This window comes from Gracilinanus agilis, chromosome 1, assembly GCF_016433145.1.
Source record: "Gracilinanus agilis isolate LMUSP501 chromosome 1, AgileGrace, whole genome shotgun sequence".
NCBI lineage: Eukaryota > Metazoa > Chordata > Mammalia > Didelphimorphia > Didelphidae > Gracilinanus > Gracilinanus agilis.
The window spans coordinates 161,953,306-161,967,954 of NC_058130.1; the positions used below are offsets into that span (position 1 = coordinate 161,953,306).

Genomic DNA, 14,649 nt, shown 5'->3' on the forward strand with positions numbered 1-14,649 from the left:
TCTTGTACTTATCACTGTCAACAATGTTACATCTCTTTCTGAAGATTATCTTTTCCTCAAGTTGTTGTGAGATCCTTCTCTCCTAGTTTTCTTCTTGCTTGTCTGATTGTCCCATCTTTAATGCAGATGATTCCCATATAATCTAATACTCCCTAATCTCCCTCCTGAACTTCCATTCCACATTAATCATCAAGCAATTATTCAAGATTTACTATATGTCAGGCACTGGATTAAGTATTGATAATATAAATAAAAGACAAAACCAATCCCTGCTGGAAGGTAAGCAAAGAGGGAAGCCATTAGCAGTAGTAGTGGTGGTAGTGTGGCTTAGTTTAGGAACAGGGGGAGAAGGACCAAAAAAGACATCTTTTAGTAGGTAGTGTTTGAGCTGAATCTTGAAGGAAGCCAAAAAACCCAAGAATGTCACAAAAAACCATCAGAGGGGAGAATATCAGGCAGAAGTGAGGAGGGAGAGCAATTTCAGTTGAATGATAGGGCATAAGCACAATTGAGGTTGGTTTAGAAGAAACAAGAGGATAGGAAATCCCAGCACCTACTGAAGACAGCTTTTTCAGTTTAGCTGGAAAGAAGGGAGATTGACAGCAGGAACTAGAGGTGTTTTCTTTGTTTTAAAATAAAGGAGATTGGGGTTATTTGTAGGTAGCAGGGAAACAATCTGAAGATGAGAGAATTAGGGCAATCTGCTGGGAAACATGGGAAAGTTTGGCATTAAGGGTATGTAGAAAAGTACCATCTCTTCATCAGAAACTAGACTGGAAAAGATACTTGGGAATGATGTTAGGTTAGTGTGAAATTAGGAGAATATTAGAGGTCTCATTTTTTCAACAAAATATGAAGTGATTTTCAATTGGATAGGGGCAATGGGATGTTTTGTGAGGCTTGAGGAGAAAAGAATTTGGAATTGGCACTATGGAGAATGTTACAGAATCAGTTCAGTAAAATTAGAAAATACACATTTATAGTGGACCCAGGATACTTCTGTGACTTCTTGCTTCATTCAACAATAGCACACCAATAGAAGCAAACAATTAATAATAACTCTAAAGTTATTATTAAGGGCTGAGATCTCACAAAGTATAGTTAACAACAGGACAAGTAAGCAAGGAAATTATAAGGATGGTCCAACAAGGTGGTCCTAGAAAGAAAAGAGTGAAACCAGAGTAAGAAGGATGGCTTAGAAGAGTATAGCAGTTTGGAGGAATTGAAGATTATGGAAAAAACAAAGAATAAGGGCAGAGATAGTAATCAATGACAAAATGATCATAGGATGGACAAGGAAATTTCAGTTACTCAATCTAAAAGGGTATTGGAATGAATGAGTGAAAGCTGGAGAAAATAACATAGGGCAGAAACTTTGAGAATAATAGATACATTAACATTAGAAACACTATACTTTAAATGGGATTATAAATAATAAATTAATCAAGTACAGAACTACTTCTTTCATTTTCCATTTACTCTGTGGTAAGAACTGTGTGCTAGTTAAACCTGGATCTAAGAGGAACATTATGGAATTTGAGACTAATTTCAACCTAGTTTTATATAATTTAGCCTACCTTGCAACAGCAATAGAGATGGAAAAGATGTTTGATTTAAACATGTCTACATAATGTGGTAGCTAAATTTCACACAAAATTCCATGTTTATTAGTAAAAACTGGTTCTACCTGATGGTTACTTGACTTTCAAATACAGTAAGGAACTCTCCTTATATTTTGCACCTGGATGTGTATCTCAAGCTCAGTATGTTTAAACTGAAATTATCTTTCCATCCAAATCTAGTCCTCTTTCGTAATTCCCTATTTCTACTGGGGCCCCTAAATGGTCATTCAGGTTGGAATGACCAGATTCAGCTTCTTTACTTCCCTCTCCCTAATCCCATCACCTCATAACCAATTAGTTACCAAGACTAACCAATATCAACATAGAAGTCTATAAAATCATTTATATTTGTACTGTTAACTCTCACTGTCCTAGTTCAAGCACTTACTACTTCTCCCCTGAATTAGTTTTCTAGTTCCTCCCTGACTCCAATCTTTCCCTTCTCCAATCCATCCTCCAAATAGGTCAAAATGATCTTATTTTAAGTTTTTTCCCATGGTTTCATGATTCATGTTCTCTTCCCTCCCCCACTCCCAGAGTTGACAAGCAATTCTATTGAGTTACATATTTTTGCTTAAAACTTATTTTCACATTATTCATTTCTGTGATAATCTTTTAAAACCAAAACCCTAAATCATATACCCATAATAAACAAGTGATAAACATGTTTTATTTCTGGATTTCTACTCCCACAGTTCTCTAGATGTAGAGAGCATTCTTTCTCATAAGTCCCTCAAAATTGTCCTGGATCATTGCATTGCTAATAAGAAGCGAAGTCTATTACATTTGGTTGCCCCACAATGTTTCAGTTACTGTGTATAATGTTCTTTTGGTTCTGCTCATTTCACTCCATGTCAGTTAACGTAGGTCCTGCCAGTTCTTATAGAAATCAAACAAAAAACCATCTTTTTAAAGCACATTATTTTCTTTGAGAAGCTCGACTAGGCAAAAATACAAACTCGTCAGCCCAACATTTAAAGTCTTACAGGCTTTTCTAGATTTACTTTGTTCCCCTTTATATGCCCGATATTTCAGTTAAACTAATCTACCTGCTGTTACCCTAAGCCTAACATTACATTTTTCTGCCTCCATAACTTTGAGTAGGCTGCAATGTATGTCTACTAATTCCTGACTTCTGAATCCCATATTCTTTAGCTCCCATTAAGGTTCAACTCTGGTACCCCTTCCTACAGGGTTTCTTAATCTAGGTTTCATGAACTTTTAAAATGTTTTTGATAGTTATATTTCTATTTAATTGGTTTCCTTTGAAATTCTAGGCATATTATTCAGGGTATTAGAAAATATTGGAAAGGATACAGAGACTTCACCAGATCGCCAGAGGTCCACGATGAAAAAAGAAGTTAAGAATCCTTTGTCTTAAAGGAACATGCCTCTCCCTAGTAGTTGGTATTGTCTACTTTCAAGTCAAATTTTTATTTATCTGTGTAAATGCTGTATCCCCTTAGTGTGATGTAAACTTAGATGAAAGCTGTTTTTCCCCCCTTGAATTTGATAGCTAGTTTAGTACTTCTCACATGGTAGGTAGTTTGAATTAGTTGCTTCAGATAGTGAGACCAAAACATAATGAAATATATTCACTAGTTTTAGCAGGAAATGTCAAGATTTCAAGGTATAGTTACCATTTATGAGAAGCCACACAAGAAATCCCAAGACTAAATGCTTGTTGTACTTGCTATTTCTACTGCTGTTTCTATTACCCAATGAACCCCCATTAAAATTCTAACACTAGCTCAATTTTTCATTACTGATATCCCATTGATCATCTAAATTATTTCCCTAAAGGGTATCCCAACTGGTTAGCTTTTTATATGGGCAGAGAGGTGGCACAGTGGATAGACAACAGGACCTGGAGTCAGGATGGCTCTTCTTCCTGAGTTCAAATCTAGCCTCAGACACTAGCTGGGTGACCATGGGCAAGTCACTGAATCCTATTTGCCTCAGTTTCCTTAGCTGTAAAATGAGCTGGAGAAGGAAATGGCAAAGCATTCCAGGATTTCTGCCAAGAAAACCCCAAATGGGATCATGACGAGTTAGACAACTCAACAAATTAGACACTTGCAATTATTCATTGAACAAACCATGCCATCTGACTACATTTTCACTGCCTGTCCCCCCATGTTGGGAATTCTCTCTCCCTCCTTTCCAGGCTTCCTCCAAGTCCCTGATAAAAACCTCTCCTTGTATGTAGAGGCTTTCCTGGTTCCTCTTATGCTTTTACTTCCCCCTGGCTAATGACCAATTTATACTATATATTGTCTTGTTTATACATAGTTATTTGTACATGGAAAAGAAAATAAACTAAAGATAAAATAACTTTGAGGGTGGAGGGCAGTGAGGGAAAAGCACTAATAATTTAGGGATTAGGAAACTCTTTGTAAAAAATGGCACTTAAACTGATTTGAGACCTGAAATTCCCAGCTTGGCTTTAACATTCCGTGGCTTCCCCTCTTTGAACCCACCTCCCACCCCATTTTGCAAAGACATGTTCATGGCACACTCCTCCTTTGGGATCTTATTTGAATTCCATACCTGTGTTTACAAACATCTATTGTCCCAAGGCATCCTACGTGCACTTTCAACACATCTCAAATTGAATCCCTCCATTTCTCTAAACATAGTAGTTATTTCCACACTTAATAGCACTGTGATTTTCCCAATAACCTACACTGGTAGTATCTCAGCTCATCTTTGACACCTACCTAATATCCAATCAATTGCTAAGTGCTATCAATTCTACTCCATAATCTCTCCTTTTCCTCTCTTCTCCATTCTCCACTCCTCCAACGTCATTTGGATCATTTCCCTTTCCCCTGACCTGTGTAATAGTTATGTTTTCACTGCCTCACAAAAAAAATTCAGTCACTAAATTGAGTCAAAGCCTTTTGGACTGGAGTCCAGCCTGTTCTTTAGGCTGTCCTCTGCTTCACATTACCAGTCCTTTAGCCAAACCAGTTTTCTAGGACGCGTGTCCCCACACTTGTGCCTTTCTTCATTCTACTCCTGAGGCCTAGGATAACAGCTCTGTTCCTGTTTACATGATTCCCCCTTCAAAGTCCAGCTAAAATGCCATCTTTCCTACACACCTTTCCTTAATCTAAAGGAACTATCAAAACTAATTCTTTCATTATGTGAATTGTCATGGCATTTTGTAACTCTTTTTAAAAATCCATTTGCTTACATATCTAATTTTCCCCTACCTACCATATATTGTGAAGTTTGAAGAAGCTAAACAAGAATTATGAGATTATTTAATTGGAACCCAAGTTATTCTTCTTGTTCTGATGGCTCAACTTTTCTCATGTTCATGTGAAATTTAGTTTTTTTATAGATTGCATTGAAAAATATGCTATCTCTGAACACCATTGCACAGAGCCATTTACTCAAGGCAAATCATTGAGTGAGGATGATCACATAAGGTGCAAATGGCTCTGCCTCTCCTTTCATCATGCTTTCATTTAGCTTTAAGTTTATGTTTGGAATTTGAAAGAGAAGACTAACATTCCTGGTTTAGCCTGTTCTTATACATTCATACACATATGTGCACACACATATTCAAGCAATGTGGCATAATGGAGAGTTGGCCTCAAAGCCAGGAAGATATGGGTTCAAGTTCTGCCTCTGAGATATACTGGCTATGCTACTTTGGGGAAGGCATTTAAACTTTCAAGGCGCTTCTTAGGATTCAAAGTTACCAAGAACATAAGCTACAATTGTTACTATTAAAAATGATAAAGACTGATATAATAATATAAATTAGTATTTTAATTAAAGCCATGCTGATAGAGATATAAATCATTAGACCACACGCCTGTAATTCAAACTGCCGCCTCAGCCATTTTTTTTTTTTCCATCTCTTCCCAGGCCTGCTAGCTAAGAGCGTGACTTCCTCATCACCCAGGAGATTTAACCCCTCTCTTACATCATCATACTTCCTGTTTGCCATGAGGAATCATGGGAAATGTAGTTTCAAAGTCTCTACGTGTCCATAGGAAATATGTAACATACTTTTCTGCCTTTTTTTTTTTTTAAACCCTTGTACTTCGGTGTATTGTCTCATAGGTGGAAGATTGGTAAGGGTGGGCAATGGATGTCAAGTGACTTGCCCAGGGTCACACAGCTGGGAAGTGGCTGAGGCCGGGTTTGAACCTAGGACCTCCTGTCTCTAGGCCTGACTCTCACTCCACTGAGCTACCCAGCTGCCCCCCTATGTAACATACTTTTAAATGGTATCTTCCCAATTCCAAATATACACAATGAGGGTGGCATTTTCCTCATCTAGGAATTCTCTAGACCAATGCAATCACAGATCCAATCACTATCTATATCCCTTTATCATACTTCTTGTACTTAGCAGTTATCTTTTATAGGACAGGATTTTCTCAGAGGCATAGATAAAGCTGTTTCATAATAGGTCATGCTATAATGGCATTCTACAGCATTAAGCTTAACATAAAACAACTAAAAAAATCAAGCAGATAAAACAGCAACAATCATAGCTTTTGTCTAATGTAATTTATTTTGATAAATGCTAAGCTAATATTTTCACACATTTCTGGAACCTTAAAAAATCAAACACACAAATGGAATAGTAAATTTTATTGACTGATGAAAAACTGAAGTGATGAGCATGGACAGCAAACATTAATGATTCACTGAGTTTTTCTGGAATTCTACTTTCCTACTTTTCACTTTAAACCAACAGAAAAATGAAATAGTTTTTAGATGGTTAATCAATTAGTCATTTTAGTTTTTTCCCCCAACAAAAACTGCATAGTTCAGCAGTTGTACAGCATTAAATATATACATTTTTTCAAAACCCTGAAAAGTTTGTGTGTGTGTGTGGATGTATGTGTGCGGGTATGTGTGTGGGTGTGTGTGTGTGTGCGCGTGCGTGTATATGTGTTGATCTCAATGGCTAATGTGATCACCTACACTGGTCAGACTCGGAGTTTCTTTTCCCTTTTCTGCCACCCTGTAAAGAAAAATAAAACAAATTATTTAAGAATTTTTTTCTTTGGGCATTTTAATTTTAAGAAAAAGCATGATTAGGGAAAATTTATGGTATGAAGAAAAAGTTTTTCTGAGTTCCATTTAAATTTGAACTTGTGCATCATTTTCTTTTCTTTCTTTCCTTTTTTAAAAAACCCTTACCTTCTATCTTAGAATGAATACTGTGTATTGGTTCCAAGGCAGAAAGAGCAGTAAGGGCTAGGCAATGGGGTCACTTGCCCAGGGTCACACAACTAGGAAGTGTCTGAGACCAGATTTCAAACCTGGATCTCCTGTCTCTAGGTCTGGCTCTCAATCCCCAGAGCTTCGTGGTACACCATTTTCTATGAAAAAGTTTTGTTGAATATTTTCACAGGTACAGTTTTATCAATTTATTAATAGATTACATCAGGTTCAGACCTTGCTGCTGGTTAGAAGCGGCAGTATTTTCTACTTTTCAGTCTCTAGGTATCTGATCTCTTTTTTCCTTCTGTTATACTCTCTATTCCCTTCTTGTCAACAACCATTCAAGAATATGTAAGTAGTAGTCATTAAATTATTTCTCCTGAAAATAATTTCTAACTGGATAAAGCTCCTACTATACTTTTTTTCTTTAAAAGGAAAAATTATGAGAAAGGTGTGAGTGGGGAATAAGAGGTGCTCAAGACCTTTGGAGATTATCAAAGTAAACACTGAGACCACTGATCTCCATAATGGAATCTGAGGAAAAAATGGAATTGATTTCCCCATAAGTATAAGGAGAACTGAAAAAATGAGTGATACTACCAAAAAAATAGCTTGATGAGATATTTTCTGCACTCTAGATTCCACTTATAAACCAGGTGCATGCTCACATGGCATAAAACTCTTACCTTGCTTCTCAACTGGCAACAGTTTTTCTATAGGCAGAGGCTTGGATCACAGGTCTGTCCCAAGGACCCCAGGAGAAGGCAGTTCCTTCTCCCTGGCTGGCAAACTTCAAAGCCAGGGCTATAGCCTGGGGAGCACAGTTTTTACTGGTCTTGGGCTTTATCCAGATGATGGACCCCTAGGGACCTAGCTTTAATGTAAAAAGGTGGAGCCTGTTCCAACCTCAGGGTTTACAGCAAAGGTTCACATAAGGGCAATGGCTAGAGTGGTTGTAGGCTTCGAGAGCTCCTCTTATCTACCAAAAAGCCACTGCTACTGATCTCAGTTGAGAAGCAACCTATCCCTATGACTTCTTGACCAGGAACTATGTTTGAAAGAATGGGTATTTTTTACTTCCCAGAAGATTCCCCACCCCTACCCCCCTAAAAATCCTTGCCTTCCATCTTAGAATCTGTATATTGGTTCTAAGGCAGAAGAGTGGTAAGGGCTAGGCAACTGGGATCAAGTAACTTGCCCAGGGCCACACACTAGGAATTTGTTTTTAGTGGGCTTGTCTTTAACAATTCCATAACATCCACCTCCCCTTTCCATTTTTCTTCTCCTAATTTTTAGTGGTCTGGCTACCAAATAACTAAAACTTTGAGAATTACTTTTTAACTAAATCAAGAAATTATGTCTGTGAGGCTAAGAGGCTTGTGTTAAAGTCCAGTTTCCCTTTAACATCTCAGAATATCCAGCCTGATAATAAAGAAACTGTGAGGTAAGTGCAACTGCTAATTTTGTTCCCATTTTAAAAATGATCTAGCAATGTTAAAAGAGATTTTCTTAAGCTCTCCCTCTGTCTCTACAAGAGGCAGAAAAGTGGTAAGGGTTAGGCAATGGGGGTTAAGTGACTTGCCCAGGGTCACACAGCTAGGAAGTGTCTGAGACCAGATTTGAACCCAGGACCTTCAATCTCTGGGCCTGGCTCTCAATCCACTGAGCCACCTAGCTGCCCCCTTCTGAAAAGATTGTTTGTTACTAACAGATTTTAAGCACTTAAAGAAATTTTAAAACCACAAAACATACACCACACCCATATAATCCTTAAATATGAACTAAAATAAGATTTCATTCTTTCAATTTTATTATCTACAAACTCTAGATGAGGCAATGATTGCTTTGAAATGAATTGTGAGTGGATCAGCAATCTGTGGAAAAGGTAGTAGAAAGTAAATATAATCCCTCTTGGCTTTCATAATTCTTTAATACTTAATATACTTCCATACTTGTTTCAATAATTTTATTGTATAGGAACCCCTTCCATTTAGAGCCCTCTACAAATTAGCAGATAAAGTTGCTATGGTTGAAAAATTCTTCACTCCATAACCAACTTGGCTTTGAGACTCTGAGTTCTGCCAGGGCCTAGAACTCAGACAAATGAGAGTGTCATTGGCTTTATACTTCACCAGTTTGGTAGAAGCTGCCAGAGTTTGTATCACTGGCAAGGCCTCTGAGAACTCAGGTGACCTCTATACCATGATTAACATTGTAGGAGGATTTTAGTTGAAGGACATATTGCTTATATCTTTAAAAATATTTCATAAAATTCTAAATAATGTCATTACTGCTGAGTTGAATGCAAAAGCCTTTAACGTTTCTTAGATTCTTACTGGGTTCCCTCAGTTACTTCTATTTATATCTATAATAATTGCCTTAAATTCTTCTAAACTTTTAACTTACCTAGGTGGTAATCAATTTTGTAGCATACAAAATTTAATTTAGTATATAAAATGTGTTTCTCACAGATCCCTTCCTTAAAATTTGTTTATGTAACCCAAACTCTATGTCTCAGTTTCCTCATCTATGAAATGAGGGGGCTGGAACTGGTGGTTTCTAAAGACCTTTCCACCTCTTAATCTACAAACCTTATTAAATCACTCAAATCACTTTTGGTTTACCTGATACTTTGTTAATTCTGCTTGTAATGCCTTCACTTTTGATCTTTCTTGCTCTAATGCAGCATGAAGTGAAGTCACCTGCAGTCAAATAATGAAGAAAAAAAATCTTTTTTTAGTTAACTACTGGAAATGAGTCCATAAAACAACTTTCCTCTTCTACTTCTTCAACTGGGACCAACTAAAATTAACTGTTTTTGCTATTCAAAAGAAACACTACTTCATAGCACCACCATTAGACAATGCACTATATATCAAGTAATTTCATGTAATAATGGTAGTAGTGTAGCATTTATGTGATATCTTTGCTTTGAATTTAAAGCAAAGTCAAAAACTCATTTTTTTAGAAGACAGGGGAATGGACTCTATAATCCATAAGCTCATAGATCTAAGGTTGGAAGGGACCTCAAGGTCAGTAAGTCCAACCCTTCATTCTATGAAAAAAAAGAGATGAAAAATATTTTTATTTAGTATTTTCCCCAGTTACATGTAAGAAGATGGTAAATTTTGATTTTTTAAAATTTTGTGTTTCAAATTCTCTCCCCCTCCATTACTGAGAAGGCAAGGAATTTTCTATCAATTAATTATATATGTGAAGTCATACAAAACAGATTTCCATTATTAGTCAAATGGTACAGTAACATTTTATATTTTAACAGAACCATAACTCAGAATATTTTCTCTAGGGGGTGAAATTTCAGGGATGGGATAGCCAATGGTGGCACAAAAAGTTTGACTTCAGGTATGGGTGAACCACGAGAAGAAAATACTGTAATCCTTGTCTCTGGCTGGAAAGAGGTCTATTAATACCACAATAAGGCTGGCAGTAGCTACACAGGAATGGACAGACAATAACCTTATGGGGGTTCTGCAAAAGGAGCATCATGGTGATAGGACTCTGTGTGAGTTGGACCTGGGGAAAATGAACTTCAAATGTGTGGGTCAAAAAGACTTCAAGGTAAATATAATGCTTGCCACAAGAAGGAAGGCCCTCTCTCCATGACCCCTACACTCTAAGGTAAAGACTTATTTGTCCTATGGCCATACTTAAAACTCCGCAAATTTTCTTACCTGTAAGGTTAACTCATTTTTGATGCTTTGTGATTCATCAACCTGAAGAAGTATTTCTGCTTTATCTTTCACTAATAAAGAGGAAAAAACAGGAGTTTTAAAAATTATCCAAATACTCCTTCTTGTAAAATAATGTGTGTGTACACAAGGAGGAGGAGAGAAGGAAAACAGGAATCAGGGAAAGTGGTCTTGGTCTATGTAAGTCAAAACTATTTAAATCATAAAGCTATTATTTGTGCCAATATCAAAACAAACTCTAAACCAGTGATGTCCACTATATTGTAGGCTGCTTCCTTATTTTGTGTATATCAATTCACTCTATTAATCATTACAGGTAAAACTATTTAACCAAGGTTGAACACAGGAGAAAACATGTATGAGGGGGAAATTCACTCATCTTTTAGTTCAGTATTAGAAAGTACTGATTTAACACATACAGTAAAATCATAAATTTAATTGAGTACAACTTAGCACTTGATTCCTCCAGAACTTTGATTATTTACTAATTAATGGCAATCATTAGTTAATATTTTGGAAATCTTGGTATGTATTCTAAAGATTCAAAGTTTCCTGGTTTTGATCCTATTACCCCAGGTCATATGTTCACTGATTATCTTCTGTACCACTCAACAGTTATTCTTTAATGTCAACAAAGAAGCACCCTACAAAGGGTACTATCTTCTTTAATATATATTCTTTGAAACCTTTTGGCCCTTAATTTGATTCTGTATCTTTGCTTTTGATAGGAGAATTGAATCTGGGCAAAGGTAATGACTCAAAAGGTAAGACTTGGTTCAACTTAGATGGTCTTTCCACATATTGCTCCTATAATCTAAAACTACAATACTATCCCATTAATAGAAGAGAAGAAAAGGGTATAAGAGTAATAGAGCAGAAAGTCTGCCTGGAGTAATGTTGTAAACTTTCTAGTGTAAACTGAGACATTAGATAAAATTCCTAAAGCACGTCCAATTCAGGGGAAATAAGACAGTGAGCAGGATGCTACTATGTTCCTCTCTGGGCTGAAGAGGGAAGACTATAATGGGGCTAAGAAATTGGCTTGGCAATCCCGAGTTGGGGTAATTATGTGTTAGATCGAGATGAATTGGTAGTGGCCTAAGCTCTTGAGTATGATGTGGTGCTTTGTCTCAGATGCACCAAATGGGTGCATCTGAACTGGAGTGATGAGGGATTGAAGTGTATGTTTTGGAGAACCTACTGACACCTATGACCTGGGGGCATTCTGGTTTTAGAGCCCCAGCCTTGGTCATCCTATGGCAAGAGGAAGACACTTAACAGAAACTATTTCCAAGAACTATTATCGAATTCAACCAAAACCTGAGTAGTTCATTTCCTACTTGTCATGCCCTGGGGTTAGCTTCTCCAGCTATGAGCTTGTGGCCATACCCCATAATTCTTTTTTTTTTTTTTAAACCCTTAACTTCTGTGTATTGGCTCATAGGTGGAAGAGTGGCAAGGGTGGGCAATGGGGGTCAAGTGACTTACCCAGGGTCACACAGCTGGGAAGTGTCTGAGGCCAGATTTGAATCTTCTGTCTCTTGGCCTGACTCTCAATCCACTGAGCTACCCAGCTGCCCCCATACCCCATAATTCCCATAATTCCTCCAAAGGCTTTCAGCATCCCGTGTACCTGTTCCACAAGGCTAATTCCCCTAGCCACTGAAGCCCTCCAAGGACAATGATTAGAGCCTGCTCTTTGTTACTGAGAATCAGGATGGTGGTGGTGGGGGGAGAAAACTTCTACCCATGGCTTGCTGCTCTTCTTCCTGATACCTAATCTGCTTTCCTGCCAGTATCTTTAAGAGGAAACCTAGCAACCTCCAACACACCCGAGGCTGCAGGCACAACTGGACTAAAGGTTGCCACCTCTTTAACCCTACAGTATAGTAGGCTGGATGGTGTGGACCATAAACCCTTGCTTTTAGTACAGGGAGGTGGGTGTTCAAATCTCAATTGCTCTGGGCCTTCCCTTTTGGTCTCTTCCCCATCTATCCCTTGGATTCCTAGCCCCCGGTGGGCACCCTGGCCATGCTTCAGTGGACCAACTTAGGAAGGGTAGCACAAGATGCTGCAACAAAAGTCCTCTCTAGATGGTCCTTGTTATGATGGGGGAAGAGGGGGTTTGGGGCAAAAGCAGGACAATAAACCTGATATTGAAGGCAGTGAAACGAAAAAGAAAAAAAAAAAAAAGAATGTCCAATTCAAATACCTAATCATATAAAGATGTAGTTTCTTGATTCTATGAAAAAGTTACTATTGGGGGCAGCAAGGTATCACAATGGATAGAACACCAAGCCTTGAATCAGGAAACTTGGGTTCAAATCTGGTCTCAGATGCTCCAAGCTGTGTGACCCTGGGCAAGTCACTTTTAACCCCAATTGCTTAACCCTTACTGCTCTTTCTTCTTAGAATTAATACTAATACAGAAGGTAAGGGCCTACAATTTTCTTATTTAAATTTTATTTATTTATTTATTTAAATTTTCCTTTAAAAGTTACTATTAGAGGAGGCAGCTGAGTAGCTCAGTGGATTGAGAGCTTACAGAAGGTAAGGGTTAAAAAAAAAAGTTACTATTAGAGATTCAATCTGGGTAAAGTCATACATAGGACAGATTATCCTCAGACTAACTATAAGAAACTGTTGCAGAGTGTGTGTGTGTGTGTGTGTGTGTGTGTTTTTATGCTGGAACCACTTATCACTAAGGCTGCCAAGGTTTCAAGTGTGTCAAGACCAAGCTGTCCAAAAGACTAATCATGAGATCCAAAACACTATCCACGATCATGCACTTTGGCCAATCACGAAAGAATTGCTTCTCTTTTCTCAGAACTAAAAGAAGTAGTCTCTTAGAAGGTATTGAAAGAGTCTCTCAATAGAGAGGTATAGTACAATAATTTCTAAGGAAATAAAATTCAAAGACTATTCATGTGAATAGTCTTCATCTTGCCCCATGGTAACTAAGTCTTTCAAGTATGACCAGTAAAAACAGAATGATCATGGATAAGAATGACTATGTTCAGGATCCCCTTTGAAGATCAATACTGTTAAATTTATAAATTGTAGTTTTAAAATATGAAAAATATCAAATATGATTGTTCTAAATAAAAAAATAAATAAAGATATAAATTACTTACTTTCACCTTCTTGTAACATTTTCAGTAATTGAGCATTTCTTGCCTTTACTTCTTTATATTTTGCCTAATTGTCAAAAAGAACAGGACTGTTTAAGTTTTAAAGGTAACTAGTACAACATATGAATCAAATTACAACTTATGAACTATGAAATCTAGGCTTCCTCACTGAGAGAAATTTAGTTTAAAAGATTAAATGGATAAAAATTATTTATACAGGACATTATCTATGTCCTCAAATAAGGCCCTGACTTAAAATTACTATATAATACCTGTTCAAAAATGCAAATATCATTATTACAAATTATTCAAAATGAAGGATGAAAGGAAGAGGGCAAAAGAAAGAAGTTATTACAAAAGGAAATTTACCTTTAAGGATTTTCATTCTTTGCTCCCTCAAAAAAACCAGGTGTAATTTAAAGTAATATTATTATCTCCCAGGCAAGAAAAGTAATTCATTTTCAATATTATTTCAGATAACACAAATTATAATTACTCACTAGTTCAGGAAACAGAACTGAAACATATGTGATTGACACCCAAAGGCTATTTATTGAAATAAGCCTTTTGCCTCTCCTTTTCAAATGTCTTACACATAGATAAAAGTAAACTTCTGAACAAAAGGCATTAAAAACTTTTCTTCAAATGACTTCCCTCATCATAGAAACTCTTTCAAATGCTGTCTTATCTGAGATATTTAAGTTGAAGTCTTGTTGCAGGTTTTACAGGTAAGAATGGAGATTACTAATAAATTTTGAAAACTACATTTTTTTAAAAGTCTAAAGAGTTTTATATGACAATTTTCTTCCTATTATACTGAAAAACACATTTGCTACTTAAGATATAAAATGTAAATTTAAGTTCTACTTATAAAAATGTAATAAGTCTAATAGAGATTATTCCTAAATCTAAACCATAACTACAAAGTCACTGATGATAAATTAGTTAATAACATTTACCGAGTATCTATTAGATATAAAGCACTATAAA

At 36.7% G+C, this 14,649-nt stretch overlaps 1 protein-coding gene across 4 annotated transcripts in view; it reads right to left on the bottom strand.

Annotated features, from left to right (window-relative positions):
* Nucleotides 1–6,199: 6,199 nt before the first annotated feature.
* The window catches only part of GKAP1 (G kinase anchoring protein 1), a 67,786-nt gene continuing 59,336 nt past the window's right edge, over nt 6,200–14,649 (bottom strand). For 2 of the 4 annotated variants that reach the window (XM_044658480.1, XM_044658464.1), the window contains 4 exons: nt 13,663–13,726; nt 10,511–10,581; nt 9,443–9,520; nt 6,200–6,615 (listed from right to left, as the gene is read on the bottom strand). In XM_044658480.1, the coding sequence (XP_044514415.1) occupies nt 6,568–6,615; nt 9,443–9,520; nt 10,511–10,581; nt 13,663–13,726 (261 nt within the window). In that variant the 3' untranslated portion in view covers nt 6,200–6,567. The remainder of the gene's footprint in view (nt 6,616–9,442; nt 9,521–10,510; nt 10,582–13,662; nt 13,727–14,649) is intronic. The other 2 variants (XM_044658487.1, XM_044658472.1) reach the window with 1 other exon arrangement.